At 35.9% G+C, this 26,164-nt stretch overlaps 1 protein-coding gene across 16 annotated transcripts in view; it reads right to left on the reverse strand.

The window, feature by feature from the left end:
• PUM2 (pumilio RNA binding family member 2) overlaps positions 1-26,164 on the reverse strand; it is a 104,118-nt gene that overhangs the window by 38,165 nt on the left and 39,789 nt on the right. For 12 of the 16 annotated variants that reach the window (XM_049902665.1, XM_049902664.1, XM_049902662.1 and 9 more), the window contains 8 exons: positions 20,571-20,679; positions 13,076-13,263; positions 12,319-12,488; positions 9,122-9,392; positions 8,850-8,943; positions 7,120-7,245; positions 4,331-4,473; positions 2,642-2,780 (listed from right to left, as the gene is read on the reverse strand). In XM_049902665.1, coding sequence (XP_049758622.1) covers positions 2,642-2,780; positions 4,331-4,473; positions 7,120-7,245; positions 8,850-8,943; positions 9,122-9,392; positions 12,319-12,488; positions 13,076-13,263; positions 20,571-20,679 — 1,240 coding nt within the window. Of the gene's footprint in view, positions 1-2,641; positions 2,781-4,330; positions 4,474-7,119; positions 7,246-8,849; positions 8,944-9,121; positions 9,393-12,318; positions 12,489-13,075; positions 13,264-20,570; positions 20,680-25,366; positions 26,065-26,164 lie in introns of those variants that run through there. The other 4 variants (XM_049902671.1, XM_049902668.1, XM_049902674.1 and 1 more) reach the window with 3 other exon arrangements.

Here is a 26,164-nt window from a genome sequence, read left to right on the forward strand (position 1 = left end):
TGCTTACTAATCTGTACTGCACAATTTCACCTCTTTTTCTTTTTTTTTTTTACCACAATAAAAACAAAAACAAAACTGAGTTGTCCAATGGTATCTATTTAGATCTCCTTCAATGTCTAATTGTTGCTGTTGGGTGCCACTAAGTCAATTCCAACTCATAGTGACACCACATGACAGAGGAGAATTGCCCTATGGGCCTTCCTGGCTGTAATCTTTACAGGAGCAGATCATCAGGTCTTTCTCCCATGGAACCGTTGGGTGGTTTCAAACCTCTAATCCTTCAGTTAGCAACCCAGCACTGAACCACTGCTCTACTAGGGCTCCTTAATGTCTAATAAAAGCTTTTTAATTTTTCCCTCAGAAATCATGCACATTTTTCCTAGCTATATTTATCTATAGATTTATAACTAGCTATTTGTCACTACTGTAAATAGTATCTTTAAAAAATTTTATTTTCAACGAGATTTTTGTTCGACAGGTTTTAGTACCAAGGTTATGCAAGTAATATAAAATGAGTTGGAGAGTATACCCTCTTTTTCAGTTTGAGGAGTGGCTGAAGATACATGGTAAGTCTGGCATAGGGATAGAAATTTATTAGATGTTTAGGAAAGAATCCAAGATACAGACATAAACTCATTAATGCTTAAAGTAGATAAGATTCCCCCAAGGAACAAATGTAAAGTAAAAATCAGAATAAAGAAACAATACTAGAGGATTATAGAACAATATAGCTAGTTATATTAATACTACTCATTTTGTACCTACTTTGCCAAGTTTGGAGCCCTGGTGGTACCGTGGTTTTGGCTGCTAATCAAAAGGCGGGCAGTCCAAATCCACCAGCTGCTCCTTGGAAACCCTATGGGGCAGTTTTACTCTGTCCTCTAGAGTCGCTATGGGTCGGAATCAATTCTACGGCAATGGGTTTGGTTTGGTTTTTTGGATGCGAGGTACTGTAGTCTCATAATTTAATCCTTTTAACAACCATAGGAGTTAGACCTTATCTCTATTTTTCTAATATTAAAACTGAAGTTCAAAGAGGAAAGTGGCTTGGCCAAAGTCACACAACTGGTCAGGTGGTAGAGCAATATGGCTGCTGACTCCAGAGCATGCAGTTACTAAGCCAGACTGCCTTCTGTATTTAAGGATATACACAGAGGAAATGGAGACTGATGGGAAGCAATCAGAAAGGTAGGAAAGTACAGTATTATAGAAGTGACAGCAGAAAGGAGTTACAGGGAGCTGGACATAGGTCAATATGGTGAAATACAACAAAGAATTGAGAAAATAAGGACGAAGGAGAGGTGGTCATAATTGGCAAGCGTCACCAAGTAAAATTAGAGCTACTGCAAAAGAATTGTGGAGGCAGGGCTTAAAAGAAATGTGGATAAATGGAAGGTCTGATAGTAGTCCATGAAGGCAGCACAACTGAGAGAATTTAGGATGAAGGAAAGGACGTGGCAAATGGGATAGACTGAAGCACAAGACTTAAAACTCACACCCACACCGAGAGAGAGAGAGAGAGAGAGAAGATGAGATGAGAGAGAGAGAGAGAGAAGATGAGAGAGAGAGAGAGAAGATGAGATGAGAGAGAGAGAGAGAAGATGAGATGAGAGAGAGAGAGAAGATGGCAGACAGGATCAAGTAAAAGGGGCTGAAAGGTCTATAATTAGTGCAAGACAATGACCAGGGATTTTGATGGACGTAAATTCAAGAGGGATAAAAGGTAGATAATATGAGACTTGAAAGCAATTTTCTCAAATGAGCTCTTTTTAATACAGCATATTACCTTTATAACTATGTAACTATTTGAATAAGGTAGGTGAAATTATTTCATCATAGTTCTGGGCAGAAGAAGTTGCGAAAGGATCAAAAAACGTTTTAGGGTGAGGACACCACGTGAATAAACAACCAATCAAGTCACTTATGACTTACAAAGACTAATTCTACTAAGGCCCCCTTTTCTGAGACTGTTTTTTATGTTTATATTTTCAAAGGGCCAAAATCTTGTGGTTCGAAGGTTAGGTGAAATAATCTGTTTCAAAATATTTTCCTGAATGTTCTACTATCTTTAATTTTATCATCACTCCAAAGATACAGTCCATTGTTTTTAGACAAATATAATATAAAACTTGCTTACTTTTAGAATTACCAATACAATGTACACTGTTGAACAATGTAAAAAAAAAAAACAAAGGGAAGAAAGCAAGCAATAAAGAGCTTTCTCAAAGAGTGGAAAGGAAAAGAGGTGAATATATAAATAAATTCTGAGAACACTAAGGTTGATAAAATAGCAAAATGCCTTATATTCTCCTATTAAGCAAAGAAATAAGACCATGAGCTGAATATGGACAAAGAGAGCAAAGACATTTGTACAAAATGAATAACAGGACCAAGCACTAAGAGCCCGAAAAGATCTGCACTAGTTACGAGGAACAGTAAATACACAAAGGCCGGAAGTACTCCCTTAATTCCAGGTTCCACTGAGAATACAGAAAGGTAGGACTGTAGCATTCTATGACACCTCTCCCCTTTCTAGCTGTAGTTAAAACCTACGCAAGACTTTAAAGACACTTCTTGATTTATTTCACTCTTTGGTGTGAGAGTCTACATTTAACGTTTCTTAAATTAACCAACTACATACCTGGCATTCCGGTAGCAAGACCCTGACCAAAAGCCAAAGTTGGGTTTGCTGCTGCAGCTGCTGCAAGTGATTCTGCTTGCTGCCCTTGCTGACCCTGATTGGGAGTAAGAGGGCGCTGACTTGCTCCAGCACGGAGAACCTACAAAAGGACAAATGATACTCTTTCCTTAAAAGTGCAATTATAAAATGATAAATAAATTTATTTTGGACAATGTTTTATATATTAGAAACAAATTTAGCCCTTAGATATTTCTTGAATATATTTGCATACAATGTAAAGTACATTTAGCATGAGAAAAATATAAAATACTTTAACATCAAAAACACAATGAACAGTTCACTGGCTGTTGACAATTAGAAGAAACTAAAGAGCAACACAGAGGTTCTAGAAGGTCTTTGGAAAAAAATGATTTCTAACAACTATGCTCTTAACTTACCAAAGTGGTACTAAAAAAAGAGAGAGGTTAGGAGTGGATGGGGAGTAGGGGCAAAATCTCAGATGAACTTTCTTTAGAAGACTAAAAAGAAATTATTTTAGATTGTTAAAATTATTTTCTAAGACTGAAAACTGAAACATAGGAAACATAACATAACAAATTAGGTATATTATTCAGTTAACCTGTTATGAGACTGTGGTGTAGAGGAAAAGCTATATCCAGAAACTGTAATAAAAGTGGGTAAAAGCTACTTGCAACTTCAGGGTTAAAAAAAAAAAAAAACATAACATAACATCCAAACAAGGTGAAAACTCTTCAGGCTGGTCAAATTTTACTGCTTCGTAATACACAGCTGTTGTAGTGATTATACACAAGCATAATACACATTAATCTCACAAAAACAAAAACAATGCAGGACAAGGTGTAAGTCCCATCTACATAAGGATATACTGCACACAGGTGGCGTGGGTATTATTAAAACAGTATGATATTTTTATGTTTGCCTAAAGAAGATATAGGTTAAAAAATAATTTATTAAATAGTACTGTGGCTTGATGTTCCAGGACTGAGACAAAAGACAGCTTTAACACAGCATCAATATAATATTAAGCCACATTAAAGGAAATTTAGAATAAAATTTCACTGCCAAGTAACACCATACTTATCAGTAACTGCTTCTTTGGTATAAAACAGGATAAATTTGACAGCAAGAATTCTGACATGTAGTAACAATGTTCTTACACTTATTAAGATACTTTTATAAAAGCGACTGAAGTAAAAAGAAAATCTTTGTGATAAACATTTTTCTGTTTTAAGAAATTAATGCTCAAGTTCAGTCAAAATATTTAATATTTTCTTGCTTAAAAATATAAAGCATCAAGTAATTTTTTTTTTTTTTTTGGCCAGAAATGTATAAAGCAAGTATTTAAAATAATGATTTTAAATATCCAGAGGAAAACAAAGTGACAATTACTTTCATGGAAACATTACTAGCATACTTTAAGAAATGATGAAAAGAAATTTCAAAATTGCTAGTGATTTCAAGACAGCAAACAGAAATGCAGACATGGACTATAACCAAACCTTTTAAATTAATCTGATACTAATTTTTAAAAATACAATAAACATTTTTGGACTAACTATAAGCCAGGTACTGTGCTACATACCGAGGAAACAAAAGACAAAGATCTTGAACTTACAGAATTTCAAAGAATCAGTCTTCGGGTATTATTTAATGAAGTAAGGACAGTACCTGTTGCTGTCCAGGCTGGGCTTGTGATGCTGCTTGTTGACTTGCTGTGTTGTTTGCTGCTGCTGCAGCTTGTTGCTGAAATAAATTGGCGGGATACACTCCCCATGGAACACCATAATACTGAGGTGGAACTACTGCTGGACCTAAACCACACCACCCACCAAAAAAAAAAGTCACTAGGTTTTATAGGTACATGAGGTCAGTTGCCATTAGATTATAAGAGGGGACAGTGCATAAGACTTAGAGCAGAAGATGTCCTTATAACCATCTACCCACTTATTCCTACTATATACCCTTTACCCTTTTTCTGACTCTATTAGAAAGTATCATTCAGCTATTACCACAAAAGTGTTTAGGAGTAACAACAGTGGCCTTAATGAAGAGTTGTGAAGCTTAAACTCAATGAATTGAAAGAATACTTAACCAATTCAACATTTATTGAATGTCAATTTATTAGTCTGGTACCAATAAACATAGATTACATGTTCAGTAAACATTAGACACCACACAATTTTAAGATTTCCTATGCTTATAATTTGTCTTAAAACAAAGCACTTTCTGATTATTGGAAAGAATTATGAAAATAAAACAAAATGTTTCTACCTAGCTTTGCAATCTATATCACAAAACTAGGGACATTCTGGTACCAAGCTTGTGACAACTGTATCAGAATAGCAAATCATTAATTTAAAAATCAATCTTCATCTTTGAAATAGAATTGGTCACAAAATCCGCCCCCCCCAAAATTGAAAATTACATTAAAACAAATGAGACTAGTGAGTGAAGGAAAGAAAGAACTAGATAGTATAAGCATAGAGGGAAACAGAGCTAAGAAAGCAAACTAGGAAAAATAAAAAGAATTGTTCCTGCTTATTCTACTTTATTTAAGATAATATTTGATTCCCAGAGAATAAGTAATATTATATACAATAAGCCCTACCATTAAACTAATGGATAAAACATCTTGAATCCTGATAATAACATACTCTAAAATTCCACTAACATGATTTCAGCATATTTAATTTATATATCTTAATCGAACTCTTGGTTTCACTTTGTCTTGGAGGAAAATGAAGCCCAGTATACTAACCGAATTACTAAAATGAAAAAGCTTAGAAAGTTAAGGTGTAAGACGTTATATTACTAAAGACTGGTAAGCATAATCTGACAGTGAGGTCTGTTAATACACTGAAAGGGTTTATGAAGGAAGGACGCATGGTAAAAAACCGGACAGAACGAAGGCAGTGATGTACCTAGAAGTGAACTGTCCAATACAGTAGCCAGGAGCCACATGTGGCTACTGAGCAATTAAAATGCGGGTAGCCTGTACTGAGATGTGCTGTAAGGTATATAATACGCACCGAATTCTGAAGGCTTAGCATTAAAAAGAGAATTAAAATATTAATAATTTTAAAAATGAGTACATGTAAAAATGAAAATATTTTGGATATGTTGGGTAAAATTAAATATATTACTGAAATTAATTTCATCTGTTCCATTTTACTTTCATAAGTTGGCTGCTAGCAAATTTAAAATATATGGCTCACAATATATTTTTACTGGATAGTACTGGCTTAGAAAGCCTAAATCCAAAATGTCCGAATGTTTATCCCAAACTCAGTGACCTCTTAAAGCTGCTTTTCTCAGTGTCATTGGTTAATGAATACCTGTATGTATAATATACAAGCACTTTATATACTAACATCCATTTAAATGGCACAAGGGAAGCTTATATCCTCACAGAATCACATGCAAATCTACATCTAAAAGCTACCGAATGTGTTAAGTAACCTACAGTCTGCTAGGTAAGATATCAGAGGAGAATTTAAAATAAACACTTTAAAACAACGCCCTAAGTATTAAAAAAAAATCCCCATACTCCTAGGAAAAGACTTGTCAGTAGTTCTGACAATAACTACCAGAACTAGATTTAAACTTATTTAACTGATCAGTGACAATTTACTTTAGTGAACATATCTCTGAAAGCCAAAAAATCTATGAGAGCCTCAAGATCTGAAAGTCAGCCAATCAGGCAAACACTCTAGTGAACACACTTCTAAGACCGCCATTCTGCTCTGTAACCACCTACAGACCACACTTAAGGCTAACTCACTCCTGTCCCTGTAACCAACTCAACCTAAAATAAACTCTGCCAGCAAGTTGCTTCGCTCAGTGACGCTATTCCTGCCCAGTGCAACTCTTCCTTGTTTAAATGAGCAATAAATTCAGTTTCTACTTCAGATTTTGAGTGGTGGTCTCATCCTCTGACAGCCTGTAACAAGTTCTTCCCAGCTACACCCTACCTTTTCATCCCCTAGCTTGCTTGCACCTTTTAACACTGCTAAGTACATTTACTTTTTAATTAATTATTCTCTCAAGATTGCTAAAGCTGTGTTTACCTTTACAGTTATCCCTGACCTGGGTATTTATACCATCGACCTCCAGTTTATTTTCTGAGAAGTAACTTTATTTTGAGTTGTCTCTTTGAGTAATGGGTTTGGTCATATGAACGGAAATTTGTAGTCGACGATACAACATTTCCAAAACTACAAAACCAAAAGTAAACCAACTCTACATACAAGGAAAAGCTATTGCTTAGGTTTCCTCCTGCAGCACTGTGGCATTACAGTTGAAAAACTAAACTAACCCCTTGGAGACCTTAGTTCATTTTGGATAAATGTTTCAGGTTTCCCTAGGAACCTCAAATTGCCCAAATAGACAAAAATAAAGCTTACACTCGAATTACAACTAAACCCACCAACATCCAACAATGACGAACAGTAAATCACCTGCTAATGTCGCTGCTGCAGCCAGTCCTGCTGCAGTGTACGGATCGGTCCCTGGAGGAGCAGCACTAATAATATATGGATTTGGCACAAATGCAGCTGGAGCCAGGCCGGCTGAAAATACACCTGCTGTTTTTAAAAGAAAGAGAAATAATGAATAAAAATGTAAAGTATGGTTTTCTTCACTAGATAAAAACATTTCTACTCTGAATTTGGGCATAGAGTTGGGAGAAGTATGTATAATGGTACAAATCCTACGAGCTGAGTGACCTTAGCCATGTTACATTACCTGATTCTAAGATTTCTCCCTTATGAAATAGATGTACCACCCATTGTCTTGCAGGGTTTTTGTGAGAATTAAATGTGATACTGAACATGAAATGACTGCATCATACTAGTACATAACAGGCAGACAATAAATGTCAGTTCTTTTTTCCCTTGCTTAAGTATTTTTCTTACACAAACCCTGAAGATGCACCTAAGGCATCCTTCAGAATTCAGGAAATCTTAAGACTAGTCAATAAAAAACAATTCTAAATTTACAGTTAGCCTGTCAATAGGTAGTTATTCAATCTTTTTTTTTTTTGTTTTAGTAGTATTTTATTGTGTTTTAGGTGAATCATTCAATCTTTATTAAACCATACTATGAGCTTTTTTTTTTTTTTTATGAGCTAGGGATTCAACCATGAAGACAAGAGGTTTCCTGCCCTCACAAAGCACTCTAAAGTGAAAAATAAGCAAGTAAAAATTGGCAATTACAATACAGTATAAAAAGTGATGTGGGTATCTGGGAGAAGTGGGTCAGACATGCATAAAATGGTTGCACAAATCTACACAGGTGGCAAAATGATACAGAATGATATATACACATTGTACCAATGTCACATTCCTGACTTTGATACTGCAATTATAAAAGATGTAATCGCTGCAGGAATACTGGTTAAAGGCTATAGGGGATCTCTGAACTATCTTTGCAACTTCATATGAATCTGTAATTATTTCAAAGAAAGAAGTAAAAAAAAACCAAAAAGACCCCATCAACTCATTTTACTCCACATTCTACTACAGGAAGAGGTAGAACACAATAAAAGAGTCGGGGGGCAGGGGGAGGGGAGCCTAATAAAACTAATCATGACATAAATACCAGAAAGATTTATCTGTATCAATAAACAGTAAAGATTTGCACTTCATTGGGAAAAAGAAAAAAAAAAACAAAAAAGCAAAACACAAACCACCACTACCCAAAAAATTCAAACACTGATACTATATACCATGCTTGTAACTGCTATGATAATTCACATTAAAGACTAAAGGCCAGAGACCACACAACAAAGGAAAAAAATATTAAGAATTTGTCTTGGGATTCCTATTTTCAAACAACTTTTGAAACTGACACTCTAACTTGATAATGGACAAAAAGAACTGCATCTAAATTTCCAAGTGTTTGACTCTCTTAAACTCACACTGGGGGGGAAGAAAAAAGACCTATGTGCTGAAACCTTTTATCAAATCACAGATCTTTATTTAATCAATGATGCAAACAACAATCAGAAACAAATCTTCTCTATTTAATCTGCATCCTTGCCATGTAATCTATTACTCTTTGATCTGAATGAGATATTTCAAGAAGTAATAACGTTTATCACCGATCAAAAAATAAAAACATTCCAAACACTTTCACACACAATTTGCTAGTGGTCTAGTCCGAACGTAACTTATGAAGAAAGACTCACCTATGTGTGGCTGCTGCGCCGCGGCTAGTGCGTACTGCTGCTGCTGGGCTGCGGTTAACTGCTGAACTGCTAGTGCATTAGTCCTCTGAAAGAGCTGAAAGGGGAAATATTTCACACAAACATTAGTCTCAAAACTTTTTGCTTGTAATTAGAAAGCTGAGAATAAAATACTTCAAGCACATATTTGAATCACTTTCTCAAATATAAGGACATTTTATTCAATAAAACATTAACTATATAGTTAGGCTTCTTAAAGGAGGAGCGTGCTTTACCTGCTGCTGGGAACTGTAGTCAAAAAGACCTACAGTAGCTCCTGAAGAGTCCACTGGTACCTGGTTCCCAGGATAGTCAAACTGTAAGGAATCCAGACCAACTTGTTCCATGGCATCCAGGTTCTGGGTTTCAGGGTTTGAAAATTCTTCAACAAGTGGTTTATTAGCTGTAGGGTTAGGAAGAGACCCCAGTCCTTCTGGGGGATTAGTGTTGGGGCCTAAGCGCTCAACGACTTCAGTTGGAGAGGCTTGACGACTTCCAGGAGTACGACTATATAAGGAAAACAGAAAAACATTATAAACAAAAGTAACTTAAATAAAAATGTGTTAACGAGGAAATGGGAAATCATGAAAAACAAATGGTGGTAAAATACAGACAGCAAATAGCGCATCCTGGGTCCCCAGATATTCCATTTTACCACTTTTTTTTCTACTTAATATAATTGCCTGTGAAGGGTTCACATGGTTTCAATTAAAAAAAATATATATTAACAGTCACTCTGTCCAATCTGAATAGCATAATTATAACTCAGTTTTATAGATAAGAAAACTGGCCAATATCACAACTTAGGCTTATACTACCTAAAATCTTTGTTTCAAATCAGAGACAAGATGAATAGCAGATATGAAAAGCAGGCTACCAAATGGCAATATGGAAAGGCACCAAAACCAAAAAACCACCACCACCACTCTCCTGTCCTGCCCACGAACCTGTAACAGCTTGCTTAATAATAGTTAAGAAAAAAATTGGCCACAAGGGATCACGGTGGTCTTCAAGGGGGTAAGTGATGTGTGATACAACAAAAAAAGGCATAAAATGAAGACAAAGGGCAGACTCCTGACTCTTTTTTTTTCTTCTGGTGGAAATTATATAGGTAGCAAACATTTGCAATTTCAACAATCTTCACACATACAGCTCAGTGACATTAATTATGTTCATCATCTGGCTCTGACTTTTAAATACGATTTTGAAAACACCATTTCATCTTCTAGGCCCCAGTTTCCTTATTAAGGAGACTGAAGAGATGACCTTGGGGTTTCAATAAGAAAAAGAAAAGAAACTATTTGTGAAAATCTTCTACAATAGCTCTCTGAAGTCTTTTTTATTATGCCAAACTCTTCCCATATAAACCGGGGATGAAAATGCAGACCGTATTTATAAAAATTAAGTATACACAGCAAAGTATAATCTACATAAAAAGGGAAAAAATAATTTTCTCTACTATACCCACCAACCCACTGCCGTCGAGTCGATTCCGACTCATAGCGACCCTACAGGACAGAGTAGAACTGCCCGTGGCATAGTGGTTAAGTGCTACAGCTGCTAACCAAGAGGTCGGCAGTCGAATCCGTCAGGTGCTCCTTGGAAACTCTCTACAATACAGCCTCATTAATTTTCCCAAGAAGTTCATTAACATTGGAGTAAATGTTAAGTACTGGCTTTTCTCTTTTTAACTACAACCTTCATGGTCTGAACTTTGTTTTTATCTTATTTCTAGACATAATTGGTCCTCATTTATAGCCCAGCCTTTTCTTCTTTTATATAGAATCCATTCCCTCAAAAGAAAGCAGTTTATTGTTCTGAGGAACCATGCGTTCATAATACATTCAAACCTAAATACATTAAGTAAATGATATGCAGGCGGTCTGCCTCCAACTTCAGGGGCCTCACACTGGCATAGATTTGCTGATATGTACACAGCATTTGACAAAGCATTCTAGACATTTAACTTACATTTTATATAAAATTAACCATTGTCCTTGCAACATTAGAAGAAATTTTGAACTCCTCTCTCCTTTAATCATACAATTTTCCATGTGAACACTCCTAAAGTTTTTTTTAATTCACAATGTACAGGAAGAAAAAATAAAACTAGATCTTCTTTAAAATCAGCCAATTAAAAAAAGGGAAGAATCCTGCTATAGTTCTTTCAGTTCTCCCCCGACAACGGATATATTGATGATGTATCAGTTAATATACATATTAATGATGGGCTGGCATAGCGGCCATGTGGCCACATTCATTCTTTTGAAACTTATACGCTGTCAGGTAGTAACTACAGATGTATCTAAAATAATTCACAAATAATTTAAGACACATACCAAAAATTTATGAAAAATCAGAATGCTAATAGATATAAAGTTCATTCTCAATATTTTAATGGGGCAAGTTGACATATAACAATTCTAATATAGAAAAAAGTAGAGTGCACAACAGAAAAAAATCATTGTGGTAGGAGTGGTGCTATTTTCTTGCTATAGTTAATGGTGTATTAACACTTCAATTATAAATGTATAATCTGAAGGGTTGGAAATAAACTCATGTTTAAATGCGTATCCTTGACTAAAACTTAGATTAGTTAATAGAAGAACAAAATCAAGATAAGGTTCTAAAACAAATCGAGTAGCATTAAATTTATTTCTTGTCAAAAGAGGTTTACTGGTTTTGGATGCTTTTTTGCACTTAGAACAGATAGAAATGGCATTTAAAAAAAATCACTGTTACTCTGCTTTTGAGAAATAAAGGCAATAAATGTCAAAGTATACCACCCACCATGTACCTATACTCTGTTGACTGAAGTTTCATGGTTCACAAGACCTCAAAGAAACAGCTAATTTTCAGGTAGAGGCTCAAAGTATCTGACTGTTGAAGTATAAAGTATAGGAAATCAGTAAGAAGAAATAACTCTTTAATATTTATACAAATGTGTACTGCCTAATCAAAGACCAAAGGCTAGAAGAAAATCCTTAATTGCCATAAAGAGATAGCTAAAAAGCTACAACTAAGAATTCTGAGCTTAAAGATACCCTTTGAAGCCTCAAATATGCTGTCTACTTCCTAACTGTAGGAACAACAATAGTATTATCATAAAGTCACGTACCGTTAGAAAGGGGCTTGGTCCTAAGCTAATCATTTCTAAGCTTGTAAGTTAAATGGGGTACAGAGATTGGTGGATGGGAGGACAAGGATTGAAAGGAGAACTGAACAGAAAGGTGCTCAAGAGCAACCCCAAGAAGTGTTTGCCAAGAAAAATCACAGATTTCCTCAAAAAAAAAAAAAAAAAAATTTTAGGGTTCACACAAGGTACAAAGGGAAATAAACCTAAATTGGACAAGTGTCTAAATCAGTCACATCAGCTAGGAGTAATAATCCCTAAAGAGATATGCTTTTCTTCTGGAGAAAGTTAAAATCTTACTTAAAATCTTTGCAATCGGCATCCATTCCATTTGGCAAACCTCTGCCATTTATTTTAGAATCATCATCATCTCCTTGTTTAAGATCTCTGTTTTGGTCCTCCTCAAATGGAGAAGCCTTGCCTTTTTGATCTCCTTTCTCAGGTCCATCTGTTTCAGCATCTCTAGTGCCCTGAGGAAAAAGAATCTGTTTGATTCTGAGTATTGAATAGAACACAAAAAAGGCACCATAGGTGACCTAAAACTACTCTACAGTGCATGTACACAATAAAAGCAATGAGTCTTATTTTAATTTTGTAGTCAATTAATTTATTAAAGCCCAAAAATTGAGTACAATCCAGTGATTTATAACAGAAGGGCTAAGGCAACCTTAACTATAGCGGTGCTGGAAAAGCGGTTTAACACCACAAATTAGAATTCTATTTAGTGCGGAGACAATTTTGTAGAACATATTTCAGAACTTTAGACTTATGCTAAGTTACTTTGAGATCAACAGCTACCACGAATAAGTGTTTTTAGTCTTGTAAATTATAATTTTAAATCAATATTTGATTTTTGTAACATGTTTATTATAAATATTCCCAATGGATCTATCATCTCATGTATTCAAGTGGCCAAATGAAGAAAACTAGAGCACTAATAGTTCCAAAATTTCCTTTAGCTCTAGGAAGGGCAGGGAAGGTACACTGACTTAAAAATGAAGGTAATATAATCAAATAACAAGCAAATAATAAATATTTCTTTACTCAAAGTACTTACAAAAGTTCCTTTCCTAAATCGAGAATCCAATTTATCAGCAGGAGAGGAACTTAATACATATTCTACCATGCTCACGCCAAGGCCTCCACTTTCTGATCGAGGAGACAGTATTGCATTTACTTCACTGTTTCCATGAAAACCTTGTCCAGATCTTCTCTGTACCATAATAGGCTGGGACATTGAATGGTCTGTTTCAAAGAAAGAATGCAATTATGTATTTATGCTTTTAAGCTAAACAAAAATGCTTTTACACAAACTAAGATACCAAGGAAAGAAAAAATCACGTTATTCTAATTTAAACGTCATTATCTTTATAAAAAAGCTCTTCATTCTGTTCAGATTCAATGGCCTTGGTACATCTCTTGAAAATACAGATGGGAAGACCCATTTAGCAGTAAACAACAAGCAAAATAAAAAGGTCACAGAGGTAAAAACATTAACCTGAAGGCTAAGTTGTCCGCAAGCAACATGTTAAAAAAAAAAAAAAGCAACATATTAGAAGTTAAAATTCTTTTGGTGATGCTAATTAATAATAAAAATTTTCAGGGATAAGGACTAGAAGAACAAAAAAAAAAACTCTTTCCTAGCTGGCAGGGGCATTTCTCAAGTTCGTAGTTATGTTACTGGAAGGACTGTGAATGCATAGCTATAATGCCATAAATGCAAGTTTAGAAAAACCAGAACAGAATTTTCTATTTTTGGTGGGAAGACAAGGTGTCATCTAAAGATTTTTTTAAAAATAGGATACATAAGGACCCCCAGTGATACAGAGGTTAAGAGCTCGACTCCTAACCAATGTGTCGGCAGTTCTACTCAATCCTATAGGGTTGCTATGAGTCAGAATTGACTCAATGCAACAGGTTAGGACAGATAAAAGTTTTCCATTTATTTATTTTTTTATTTACCTGAGTATCTTTTCTATGTATTTCTTTAGCTACGACAAAATAATAAAGATCTGAGACCTAACAGAATACAAACATGATACAACATTTGCAACAACATTCATAGAGCCCCCCAGCAAAAAAAAGTTTCTACAGGAACCAGTAAGTTACATGCTACTTCCAACTCAGGTAACAGTATTCAAAATTAGGTCTGGACTTCAAAGGGTTATAATAAGAGTGTTAAGCCTTTATTTTATTAATTGTAAAAATTTTTAAATGTTTGTTACTTCTCTTAAACCATATTAAGACAGTCCCATTTCAGTACTTCTACCCATGAGAGTTTCCAAGGAGAAATTAAGGAGCCCTGGTAACACAGTGGATAAAGCGCTCAGTGGCTAACTGAAAGGTGAGCAGTTTGAACACACCAGCACCTCTGTAGGAGAAAGATGTGATAGACTGCTTCTGTAAAAGGTTTACAGCCTTGGAAACTCTATGAGGCAGTTCTGCTCTGTCCTATAGGGTTGCTATGAGTCAAAATCAACTCGACAACAATGGGTGTGGACTTGGTTTACCCCTGAAAGATTAGTCATTAAATTTTTTTATTGAACCATTCACCCATTCATTTACACAAATACTGATTTACTGCCTCTTGTAAGATAGGTGGAAACCCTGGTGGGGTAGTGGTTAAGTACTACGGCTGCTAACCAAAAGGCTGGCAGTTTGAATTCACCAGGCACTCCTTGGAACCCTATGGAGCAGTTCTATTCTGTCCTATAGGTTTGCTATGAGTCAGAATCGACTTGACGGCAACAGGTTTTTTTTTTTTTTAATAAGATAGGTAGAGTCCCTGGGTGGTGAAATCGGTGAATGTGCTGTGCTGCTAACTGAAAGGTTGGATGCTCGAGTCCACCCAGAAGCTCCTCAGATGAAAGGCTTGGCAATCTACTTTCAAAAAATCAGCTGTTGAAAACCCTATGGTGAATGGTTCTACTCTGTCACACATGGGGTCATCATGAGTTGCAATCAACTCAACAACTGGTTTTATATGCTAGGCATTGTGCTACGTGTGAGGAATCCAACAATGAATAAGATAGCTTTCACCCTGATGTGGCACGACTCAAAAATGAGAGCAAACTGCTGTAAACATCCAATAACAGAAATATGGAATGTATGAAGCATGAATCTAAGAAAATTGGAAATTATCAAAAATAAAATGGAATGTGTAAACATCGATATCCTAGGCATTAGTGAGCTGAAATGGACTGGTATTGGCTATTTTGAACCGGCCAATCATATGGTATACTACGCCAGGAATGACAAATTGAAGAGGAACTGCATTGCCATTCGTCAAAAAGAACATTTCAAGATCTGGAAGTACAACACTGTCAGGGATATGATAATATACATATGCCTACAAGGAAGACCAGTTAACATGAGGATTATTTCAATTTATGCACCAGCCACTAAAGCCAAATGTGAATAAACAGAAGATTTCTTACCAACTTCTGCAGTCTGAAATTAATCAAACACGTCATCAAGAAAATTACTGGTGATTGGAATCCAAAAGTTGAAAACAAAGAAGGAAGGGTAGTTAGAAAATACGGTCTTGGTGACAGAAACGATGCCTGAGATAGCATGAGAGAATTTTGCAAGACTAACAACCTCTTCCTTGCAGATACCTTTTTCACCAACATAAATGGCGACTATACACATGGACCTTACCAGACGGAATACACAAGAATCAAAGTGACTACATCTGTGGAAAGAGACAATGTCAGAACAAGGCAGGGGTCAACTGTGCAACAGACCATAAATTGCTCCTATACGAGTTCAAGGTGAAGCTAAAGAAAATTACAAGAAGTCCACAAGAGCCAAAGTATGACCTTGAGTATGTTCCACCAGAATTTAGAAACCATCTCAAAAACAGATTTGACTCATTGAACACTAATGACCGAAGATCAGATGAGTTGTGGAATGACATCGAGAACATCATACATGAAGAAAGGTCTTTAAAAAGACAGGAAAGAAAGAAAAGACCAAAATGGATGTCAAAAGAGACTATAAAACTTGCTCTTGAATGTAGACTAGCTACTGTGAAGGGAGTAAAAGGGCAGAACAAATTTCAAAGGTAGCTCAAGAAGACAAAGTATTATAATTACATGTGCAAAGATCCAGAGTTAGAAAAACAAAAGGGAAAAACACATTTCTGAAAGAATTGAAGAAAAAGTTCAAGACTCAAGTTGCAATACTTAAGGATTTTATGGGGGAAAATATAAAATGATGCAAAAAGCATCAAAAGAAGATGGAAGGAAACACAGAGTCATGACACCAAAAAGAACTGATCCACATTCAACCATTTCAGGAGGTAGCATGTGATCAGGAACCGATGGTACTGAAGGAAGAAGTCCAAGCTGCACTGAAGGCATTGGCAAAAAACAAGGCTGCAGGAATTGACAGAATATCAACTGAGATGTTTCAACAAATTGGATGCAGCACTGTAGGTTCTCACTTGTCTATGCCAAGCAATTTGGAAGACAGCTACCTGGCCAACTGACTGGAAGAGATTCATATTTATGCCTATTCCAAAGAAAGGTGATCCAACCAAATGAGGAAACTATAAAAAAAAAATTGTCATTAATATCACACGCAAGTAATATTTTGCTGAAGATCATTCAAAAGCAGCTGCAGCAGTATATTGACACGGAACTGCCAGAAATTCAAGCTGGATTTAGAAGAGGACGTGGAACCAGGGGTATCATTGCTCATGACAGACGGATCCTGGCTGAAAGCACAGAGTATCAGAAAGATGTTTACCTGTGTTTAATTGACTGTGCAAAGGCATTCGACTATGTGGGTCATAACAAATTATGGATAACTTTGCGAAGAATGGGAATTTCAGAACACTTAATTGTGCTCATATGGAACCTGTACATAGATCAAGAGGCAGTCCTTCAAACAGAACAAGGAGATACTGCGTGGTTTAAAGTCACGAAAAGCATGCGTCAGGACTGTATCCTTATATCATACTTATTCAATCTGTATGCGGAACATATAATCTGAGAAGTTGGACTATATGAAGAACCAGGCATCAGGATTGGAGGAAGACTCATTACAACCTGCATTATGCAGGTGACACAATCTTGCTCGGTGAAAGTGAAGAGGACTTGAAGCATTTACTGATGAAGATCAAAAACTATAGCCTTTAGTATAGGTTACACCTCAACATAAAGAAAACAAAAATCCTCACAACTGGACCAATAAGCGACACCATGGCAAATGGAGAAAAGACTGAAGTTATCAAGGAATTCATTTTACTTGGATCCACAACCAACACCCATGGAAGTAGCAGTTAAGAAATCAAAAGACATATTGCATTGGGCAAATCTGCTGCAAAAAAACCTCTTTAAAGTGTTGAAAAGCAAAGATGTCACCTTGAAGACTAAGGTGCACCTGACCCAAGCCATGCTGTTTTCCATCACCTCATATGCATGCAAAACGTGGACGATGAATAAGGAAGATCGAAGAGGAACTGACGCCTTTGAATTGTGGTGTTGCACAAGAATACGGAATGTACCATGGGCTGCCAAAAGAATGAACAAATCTGTCTTGGAAGAAGTACAACCAGAATGCTCCTTAGAAGCAAGGATGGCGAGGCTATGTCTCACATACTTTGGACATATTATCAAGAGGGATCAGTCTCTAGAGAAGGACATCATGCTTGGTATCTAAGTCATGTAGTGCTGCTGTAACAGAAATACCAGCGGATGGCTTTAACAAAGAGAAATTCATTCTCTCACAGTCTAGTAGGCTAAGTCCAAATTCAAGGCATCACCTTCAGGGGAAGGCTTTCTCTCTGTCAGCTCTGGAGGAATGTCCGCGTCATCAATCTTCACTTGGTCTAGGAGCTTCTCTGCACAGGAACCTCGTGTCCAAAGGACACTCTCTGCTCCTGGCATTGCTTTCTTGGTGGTATGAGATCCCCCACTCTCTGCCTGCTTCCTTTTCCTTTTATCTCTTATAAGATAAAAGATGGTGCAGGCCACGCCCCAGCAAAACTCCCTGTACACTGGATCAGGGATGCGACCTTAATAAGGATACTATAATCCCACCTTAATCCTCTTTAACATAATCTAATCTTACCTCATTAATCACAGGCAGAAATTAGGATTTACAACACACAGGAAAGTAACAATCACAAAATGGAGGACAACTACACAATACTGGGAATTATGGCCTAACCAAGTTGACACATTTTTGGGGAACACAACTCAATCCATGATACTTGGTAAAGTAGAGGAAGACACTCAACAAGACAGACTGACACAGTGGCTGCAACAACAGGCTCAAGCTTAACAACAATTGTGAGGATGGCGCAGGACTGGGCAGTGTTTCATTCTGTTGTACGCAGGTTTGCTATGAGGTGGAAACAACTGGCCTGCACCTAACAACAACAACAAAACTGACCTCTAATTTTCTCATGTTTCCTGGTAAAGGGCTAATATTCATCTAAAAAATTTTATCTATACAGCTAAAAAAGTTAAGAAAGGGAGTAGTACAAGAAATTCACTAGAATTATAAATCCAACATTAAAATTAATTATCAGGAATGTGTAAAAGTGCTGCTTAAAAGTTTTCCTGCAAGTACTACAGTCCTCCAAATGTAACATATCAAAAATAGTTAACAACCATCCATTTTGAAAATAATCTGTCATTACCATGTTTTGTTGAAGATGCTTTGCTTTTGAATACCCTAAAAAATATTAGGTTCTAGTAAATAACCATTCAGCCTTCAAAACAAAATCAAAATATGTCCATCTACAAAGTTATTGAACACTCATCCTTTTTAGCAAAGAATGTGCCTTTTGAGGAAAAAAAGAAAAATAAAAAACATGAAGAAAGAAAATGAATGTATCCCAGCACAAATAACCAAATAATTTAAATTATGTATACAATCTAATATAGGTTAATGTTAACTTAGAAAACGAAAAATCTCAAAGGCCAGGATCGCATTTCAACTTTGTATCTTCCAAATCTGCTGTATGTAGGTATTATTTATTGATTAAACTCAAAGGAAATTTACAACATTTTAAGGAAATTTTTAATCAAAAGTAATTGTTACCAAATGCTTCAATCTATTTTGACTATAAAAAAGTACTAATCACTAAAAATTTTTCTAGAACTTCCTAAGCTTTTGGCTTTTAGCTTTTTGGCAATTAACTTCAGTTTAACAATTTTAAAACTTATAAACGTGCTTAAAGTCTTTTAATGGCGACCACAGGTACAACAGAAATGTTGTGCAGTCCTGCGTCATCCTCACAATCATTAGCATGTTTGAGCCCATCCTCGCAGCTACTATACCGATCCATCTCACTGAGGGTCTCCCCCGCCCTTAACTGGCCCTGTACTTAACCAAGGACGATACCCTCTTGTAGTGATGGTTCATTCCTGATGACGTGTCCAAACCTAGTAAGTCAGACACTGTTCTGCTGTGACACATAATTTTTATGGAAGCTCCACTGGAACCTGTCCCTCATGGGTGACCCTGCTGGTATTTGAAATACTGAAGGCATAGCTTCCAGCATCACAGCAATGCATATGCACACCACCGCAATGCTACAAACTGAAAGGCACGTGGTGGAATTTGATAAACATTACCCTTAAATTTGTATTTTATATTAGTTTGGTCACTTAGAATAGATTCATCAGGTTGCTGAAACTTATAGAAAAAAAAATCTTATTTGTAAAATACTAGTTGCCATCAAATCAATTCTGACTCACAGTGATTCCAAGTGTGTCAGAGTAGAACTATGCCCTACAGGGTTTTCAATGGCTACCTTTTCAGGAGCAGCTCACCAGAGCTTTTACTTCTGAAGTGCCTCTGGGTAGACTGGAACCTCTAACCTGAACCTTCCACCTTTCGGTTAGGAGCCAAGCATGTCAACTGTTTGCACCACCCAGGGAATCCATTTGTAAAATATATGGGGATAATTGTACAACTTTCACATTTTACTAATCAGAAATATTTTAAAATATAATCAGTAAAATGATGTGCTAACTACTCTAAGAACATACCAATGCTCTTTAATTTACCAATAAATACTTCTACAAATTATACTCCTTTTACATGCCAGTTCATTTTGCCTTAACAGTCCCTTGGTCTTAAGTCTCTCCCCACTACTTACGGAATAACACAAACATTTAAAGCTCTGCTGCCTTTCTGGAGGTTCTAGGCTACTGAGGATGTTGCTTCTTTTCTGGGTGTAGCTCATGTCTAATAAGGTTGTACTGAGCTGCAATTAGATAACTCAGTCATTGCCATCTAATATAACTTAAGATTGAAAATTACTAAGGTTAAATTAATTTGTTCTCTCTTTTAAAGGAAATTGAGAATTTTGTAATCAGAATTAATTTCAAATAAAACTTAAGGTTCTACTGTGATGAAAACTTTTTATTAGATAAGGGCTAAATGACATAAAAAATGTGCATTACCACAATTTATGAAATCCTCAACAAAGATACCATAAAATTTCTCCCAACTGTCTGGGGTAGGCAGGGATTGTTTAAAAGAACTCTGAATAAAATCCTAGTTCTCACACATACACCAAAATAACTTACGAGAAGTTCCCCATGCAGTTTCTCTCCATTCATCATCCCCAAGAAATATGCCTTTTTGTCCATCTTTTGTTGAATCATCAGGTTCCCAAAACTTTTTGGTAGGCAAAAGCTATTTGGGGAAAAAAAGAAAGTAATTATATTTAAATTGTATTCTAACCACACAGTACCAATATATAGGAGAAAGTAAACGTACCAGTGATACAAGTTAATCTTTAATGCTGATAAAAATTCAGTTACCTATTTCCTAATTTGGCTCGTTGATAACAACTACTCCCAACTTACATTTAGGTACTGGCTCTAATAAGTACAGACCTGAACGTTAATCAAAGTCCACTTCTCACTTTTCTACACTTTCAGATGGTTTTATAATTATGTGATTTTCTTTATAAACTTCTTCATAAGGCTTACTGAATTTCTTATACAAGAACAGGTCATTAAACAAAAATGCCTACAGGAATGATTAAAATTTTCCCTTCACTTCCAAGTAGTGCCCTTTTTTGTGGACCACTTTTCCTATCCTACAGCTTCCAGCACAAAAAAAGATGCTTTTCATTCTTATTTCAGTTACTCAATGGACATGAATGTCACAACTCTTACTAGCTCTCAAATACTAGCAACTTGTCAACTCCAAATCAGAGTTCTATGGAGAAACACAGGAAAGACTCCAAATATTAGAGATAACAATCTCAAGCCTCTATGTTCTATCTTACATTGTCACATACACAGTTCATGAAAATTGTGATGCTATAGCTATTCATGAATTACTGAAAATGTACACGTGACTAACTGCTATTTATTCTTTAATATTTATCCAGTTCTCTTCTCTCTACCTTCTCTGACCACTCAGAGGAGGTGGACTGGGGATATGTATGCTTGAAAAGAGATTGGTTTTCTGAGATATGCATTTTTCATACAAGCATTTGTAAGACTTACATTACTCTCAACCTGTAATTAGGTCCCAGTCTTTCATTACTCTTTACCAAACTTATACACACTTCTATTATTAAATTACCTGTGTTTACCTCCTTAAGGGCAGACTGACCTCATCTTCAGAGACAGTTCGCAATATACAAACTAGCTACAATAGAATGTAACTTAGTAACACCTAAATTGGGTCTGAAAGATAAATAAGATGGTGCCTGTGTGGAGGATGAGGGAGGCACAGCAAAGCATGAACAAAGGCAAAATTTGAGAAAACACAGTGTGTAGAACAAAGAGGGAGATGGAGAAACAGATGCAGGAAGGTCAAAAATCAATGCTAACTAAGTCAGATTATGAGGAACCTTAAAGACACGCTAAGGGTACTGGATGTTATATTGAGAGTAGTGGGAGTGAAGAAAGGTTGGCAAGAATGACATCACTATGTTTTAGGAAACAACTCAAGTGGCAGTAAGAATAATGGATAGGAAGGAGGAAAGATGAAAGGCAAGGAAACCATTTAAGAGAATTACAACTGGTCCAAGAGACACTGGGTATTGGCAGAAAGAACTAAAAAAAAATCTATAATGGATTTGAGAAATATTTAGAAGACTCAATAGGATCTGAATACAAATAAGGTGGGGACGGATAAGAAGAATAAAACTTCAAATTACAGGTAGCAAGGCAGATGGTAGTGCTGTTGACCAAAATGGAAAAACTGGAGAAGTGACACGGTGTTCTGCTATTGTTTTTAGAAGGGGCAGGGGAGGGGGGAATTCGATTTGGCCACGTTCCTAATTTACATATCAATTTTAAAAGAAACTAACTTCTGCTATTTTAGAAAAGTTTTTGTACGTTAGGATCTTCCTGGGCTGCAAATGATTTGTAATAAAGTACAGACATCTAACAATAATCTGCTTTAACAGAGATCCCAGTAAGTGAAATGCAACCTGTTAGTTTGGTGCTTTTTTTTTTTTCTTTAATTCATTATAAAAACCAGCAAAAAACCTCATTGCCATCGAGTCGATTCTGACTCATACTGACCCTACAGGACAGAGTGGAACTGCCCCATATCCGTTTCCAAGGGGCGCCTGGTGGATTCGAACTGCTGACCTTTTGGTTAGCAGCCCTAGCTCTTAACCACCATGCTACCAGGGTCTACTCATTATAAAAGTCATGTAAATACTCACATAAAATGTAAAGCTGATAATGCAACATCAAAGCACCATATTTGATATATTTAGCTAATTAAACTTTCATTTACAGTAAAACCTAAGTCAATCCCTTAAAAATACTGTACACAAATAAGCCATTTCAGGCAGAAGTGACTTTACTGCATCCTTAATGACAGGAAATATCTCAATATCAAAATAAAAGTCATAAACAGGAAATTTAAACAAAGACAAGTTACAACAACTAATAGAAGCGCTCATTACAGACAGCGAAGTGTACGAAACAGGCCAATCTTCTGAGGTAGCAGAAATAATAGAACCCTTTTGAGTAGACTGTTCCGAAGTCTTCTAGAGTAAGATTCTACACAGTGCCTTGACAGACCACTGTTTAAAATGTAAAATGTACTCCTCAAAATAAGACAAACAACTATGTCAAGCACTTACCAACTGTGCTTATTTTGCTAGCACTGTTCTAGGAGTATCTCCTCCATTTTGCAAACATACATAAATTATCATGCAGAGAAATACAACTTCGTAGCTAATAAAACTGAGATCTCTCCTACCAAAGGCCTTCACCAACATTCTAGAAACAGCTTTCTGTGAGTTTAGAAATTGATTTCAAATATTTTTAGAGAACTACTAGCTTATAATCAAGAATAGGTTAAAATGAACAAAATATAGAGTAGGGCAGCAATTCAGGAATAGAACAGTTTAAAAAAAAACAAACTTAAGTGATATACTGACTGAAATGACAATGAAAATAGGTATTTGCCCTGGAGACTCTTTTACCTTAGTAGAAACGGAAGAACATAACAGTAGGGTTGAAATCTTGAGAATCTATAAAATAAATCATCTAGTATCATTTCACACTAGTTTCGTAGTGCACAAAAGCGGTAACACAAGGTCAGGCAACTCATTATTTCTTGTCAGCCTGTTCTTCTGTCCTTCCAACTCAGAAATGATTGAGTGGACATACAAATTCATTTCCAAACTGTCCACTCTTTTATAAGTTCTTTCCTTCAAGAAGCATTAATGGCTTGTCCTGATCATCTCCACAAATAAATCAGTCAGCATCCTACCATACTATTAAAAAAAAAAATTCCTGCTATAAGGGGTTTATGCTATGAGTCACATTTACACTTGAAACAGTTTTCTAGTACAGAGTATTATGTGAAATCCTCAAAGCCATCAAATTAACAAAATCCTAAGAATTAAAAAGATGTAAAGTTGAAACATCTACACCATGTTTTAAACTAAAATGTTCATGTAACTCTCTTTCAAACTGGGACACTTTTGACAATGAGAGTGCCACAACAGGTGTATATGTAAGACTATCCTAGGCAGATCAGGATACGGTCATACTATTTATAACGGAAGTGCATAAAAGATAGATATAGATGCTAATAACTACGTTGTACAGAGAACAAAAGAAACAAAGTTCATTCCCTAGAACCCCAGATTGGTGCTTTTCCAGACTTTATCTTTTCTGTTAATAAAAGATATTAAACTTAATTTTTTCAACTGAGACCACTTGCCCAAAACTTCTCCATTCCTAACATGAGCAAGCATTATTAATGCTGTCATTTCCAATGGGAAGTAGTGTTGTAAACAGTAGGACATTCAAGGTCAGACTGCTCTTCAAGCACTATGATGTGACTTTAAATCAGTTAATTCAACTTTCTGAACTTCAGTTACCTCACCTGTAAAGGGTAATAATATAATTCCTGCCACAGACTTATTATGAGGTTAGATGCATAGCATCTAGTACACGGCAGACACGTAACTACCAGGTATGTTCACCACCAAACGCATGAATCCTTTAATATTATAAAACATTAATGACACACTGGCCGACAACATTTGAGTGGCTGGTTATTTCGAAGGACTATAATATTATTCATTACAAAGATTGCATCTATAGTTGTCACCTTTTCTTGAATCAATCTGGGTATCCTAAGGGGATCATGAAATCTCATTACTTATTATTTATGAAGAACAGCTGGCTAATATAAAAAATATAGTCATATCTTAAATAAGAAAACGGAATCAGAGGTGAAACAAATTGCCCAAGGTTACATTCATAGTAAACGGCAACATCAGAATTTGAAGTCAATTCTCTTTACAGTTATCAGAGAGTTCTTTCCAAGTCATCAATATTTTAGAAAATTTCCAATATTCAAATACTATTACCTATTTTATGTAAATAACGTGCGCCTTTTACGTTTGTTTGCCAACTGCCCCCCAACGAGGTATTTTCATTAAGTGCTGCTATGCTAATTTTTTTACAGCAACATGTAAAAAAAAACTGACATATCTGAAAATACCTCCCAGGGGAAGGGTGCACACAGCAAACAAACAGAAGGTGCACGTCATTTGCGTAAAAGTTCAGTAGGTATAATAAAAAAGTAAAAGTTTAAGATATCATCACGATATTCTTCCCATAAGATGTAGCCATTCATTATAGTGAACATAGACTAAGATAGGGTTGCTGAGATAGGGATTATGTAAACAAAACTATGGTCAGCTACTTAAACGCTGTTTGAAACAGACGATTTCCATGCCAGTTATTCCTAAGCTCAGATCAGAGCTGGAGCATTTGAAAGGTATACATACAAAAGGTTATTCTTGCTGTATTCAAAGAAGTCAGTCTTATGAAAAGTCATACTATTCATGGTTGATATAAGAAAAAAACAGAAGTTTCCTTACTTCCCTACCCAGTACGTCTTCCACTTCACTTTACCGTATCTGGGATCTTGTTTGTCGTTAGTCGCCATTGAGTCAGTTTTGACTCACGGCGACCCTACATGTGCAGAGTAGAACGGAGCTTAGTGCATAAATATTTTAAAATGTTATTATGTCACAAAAGACAAGAGGGAGCATTATTTATCATACTAAGCTATGAAAATACTTCCAAAATAAAACACATTAACTCAGTGATTTAAAGTTAAATTCTGGGTTCCATGAAGAATTTCAGGTAGGGTCCTTTTTCCTCTTATTTGAAAAATAAATAGGTGTCCAGTTACATATGCACCAACAACCTGGAGAAGGTAACAGGTAGAGGTATGCGTCTCTACAGTGTAGGTGATTAAAACGTTATCCTAATAAAGCTGAGTTCAACCTCCTGTGGATCAGCTTTGCTCTTTCTAAGCCACATGACATAACTTGAGTCAGAAGGTCTTTTGACAAAAACGTGCTATTAATAAAAAAAAATGGAAGAGTTTATGAATGGATGAACACAAATCGTTCCCATTTCTGAATGAACAACTAGAATAGACTGTCCTTCTAATAATGGGTCAGTAAAGTCATCATAAGTTACAAAAAGTGGCACGTCTGAAATTAGTCCTATATGTAAATGCAGTGCTTTATACACCAGAGAGCTACAACAACTTAAGACATAATAAGCAAAAACTTTTATTTTTTAGAGAAAAAGTCAAGGCTAGGGCAATCCATTAAAAAGGATTTTGCATTAAAAAAACATACAAGCAGTTTTAGAAAACTTAAGAG

This window comes from Elephas maximus, chromosome 12 (assembly GCF_024166365.1).
Source record: "Elephas maximus indicus isolate mEleMax1 chromosome 12, mEleMax1 primary haplotype, whole genome shotgun sequence".
Taxonomy (NCBI): domain Eukaryota; kingdom Metazoa; phylum Chordata; class Mammalia; order Proboscidea; family Elephantidae; genus Elephas; species Elephas maximus.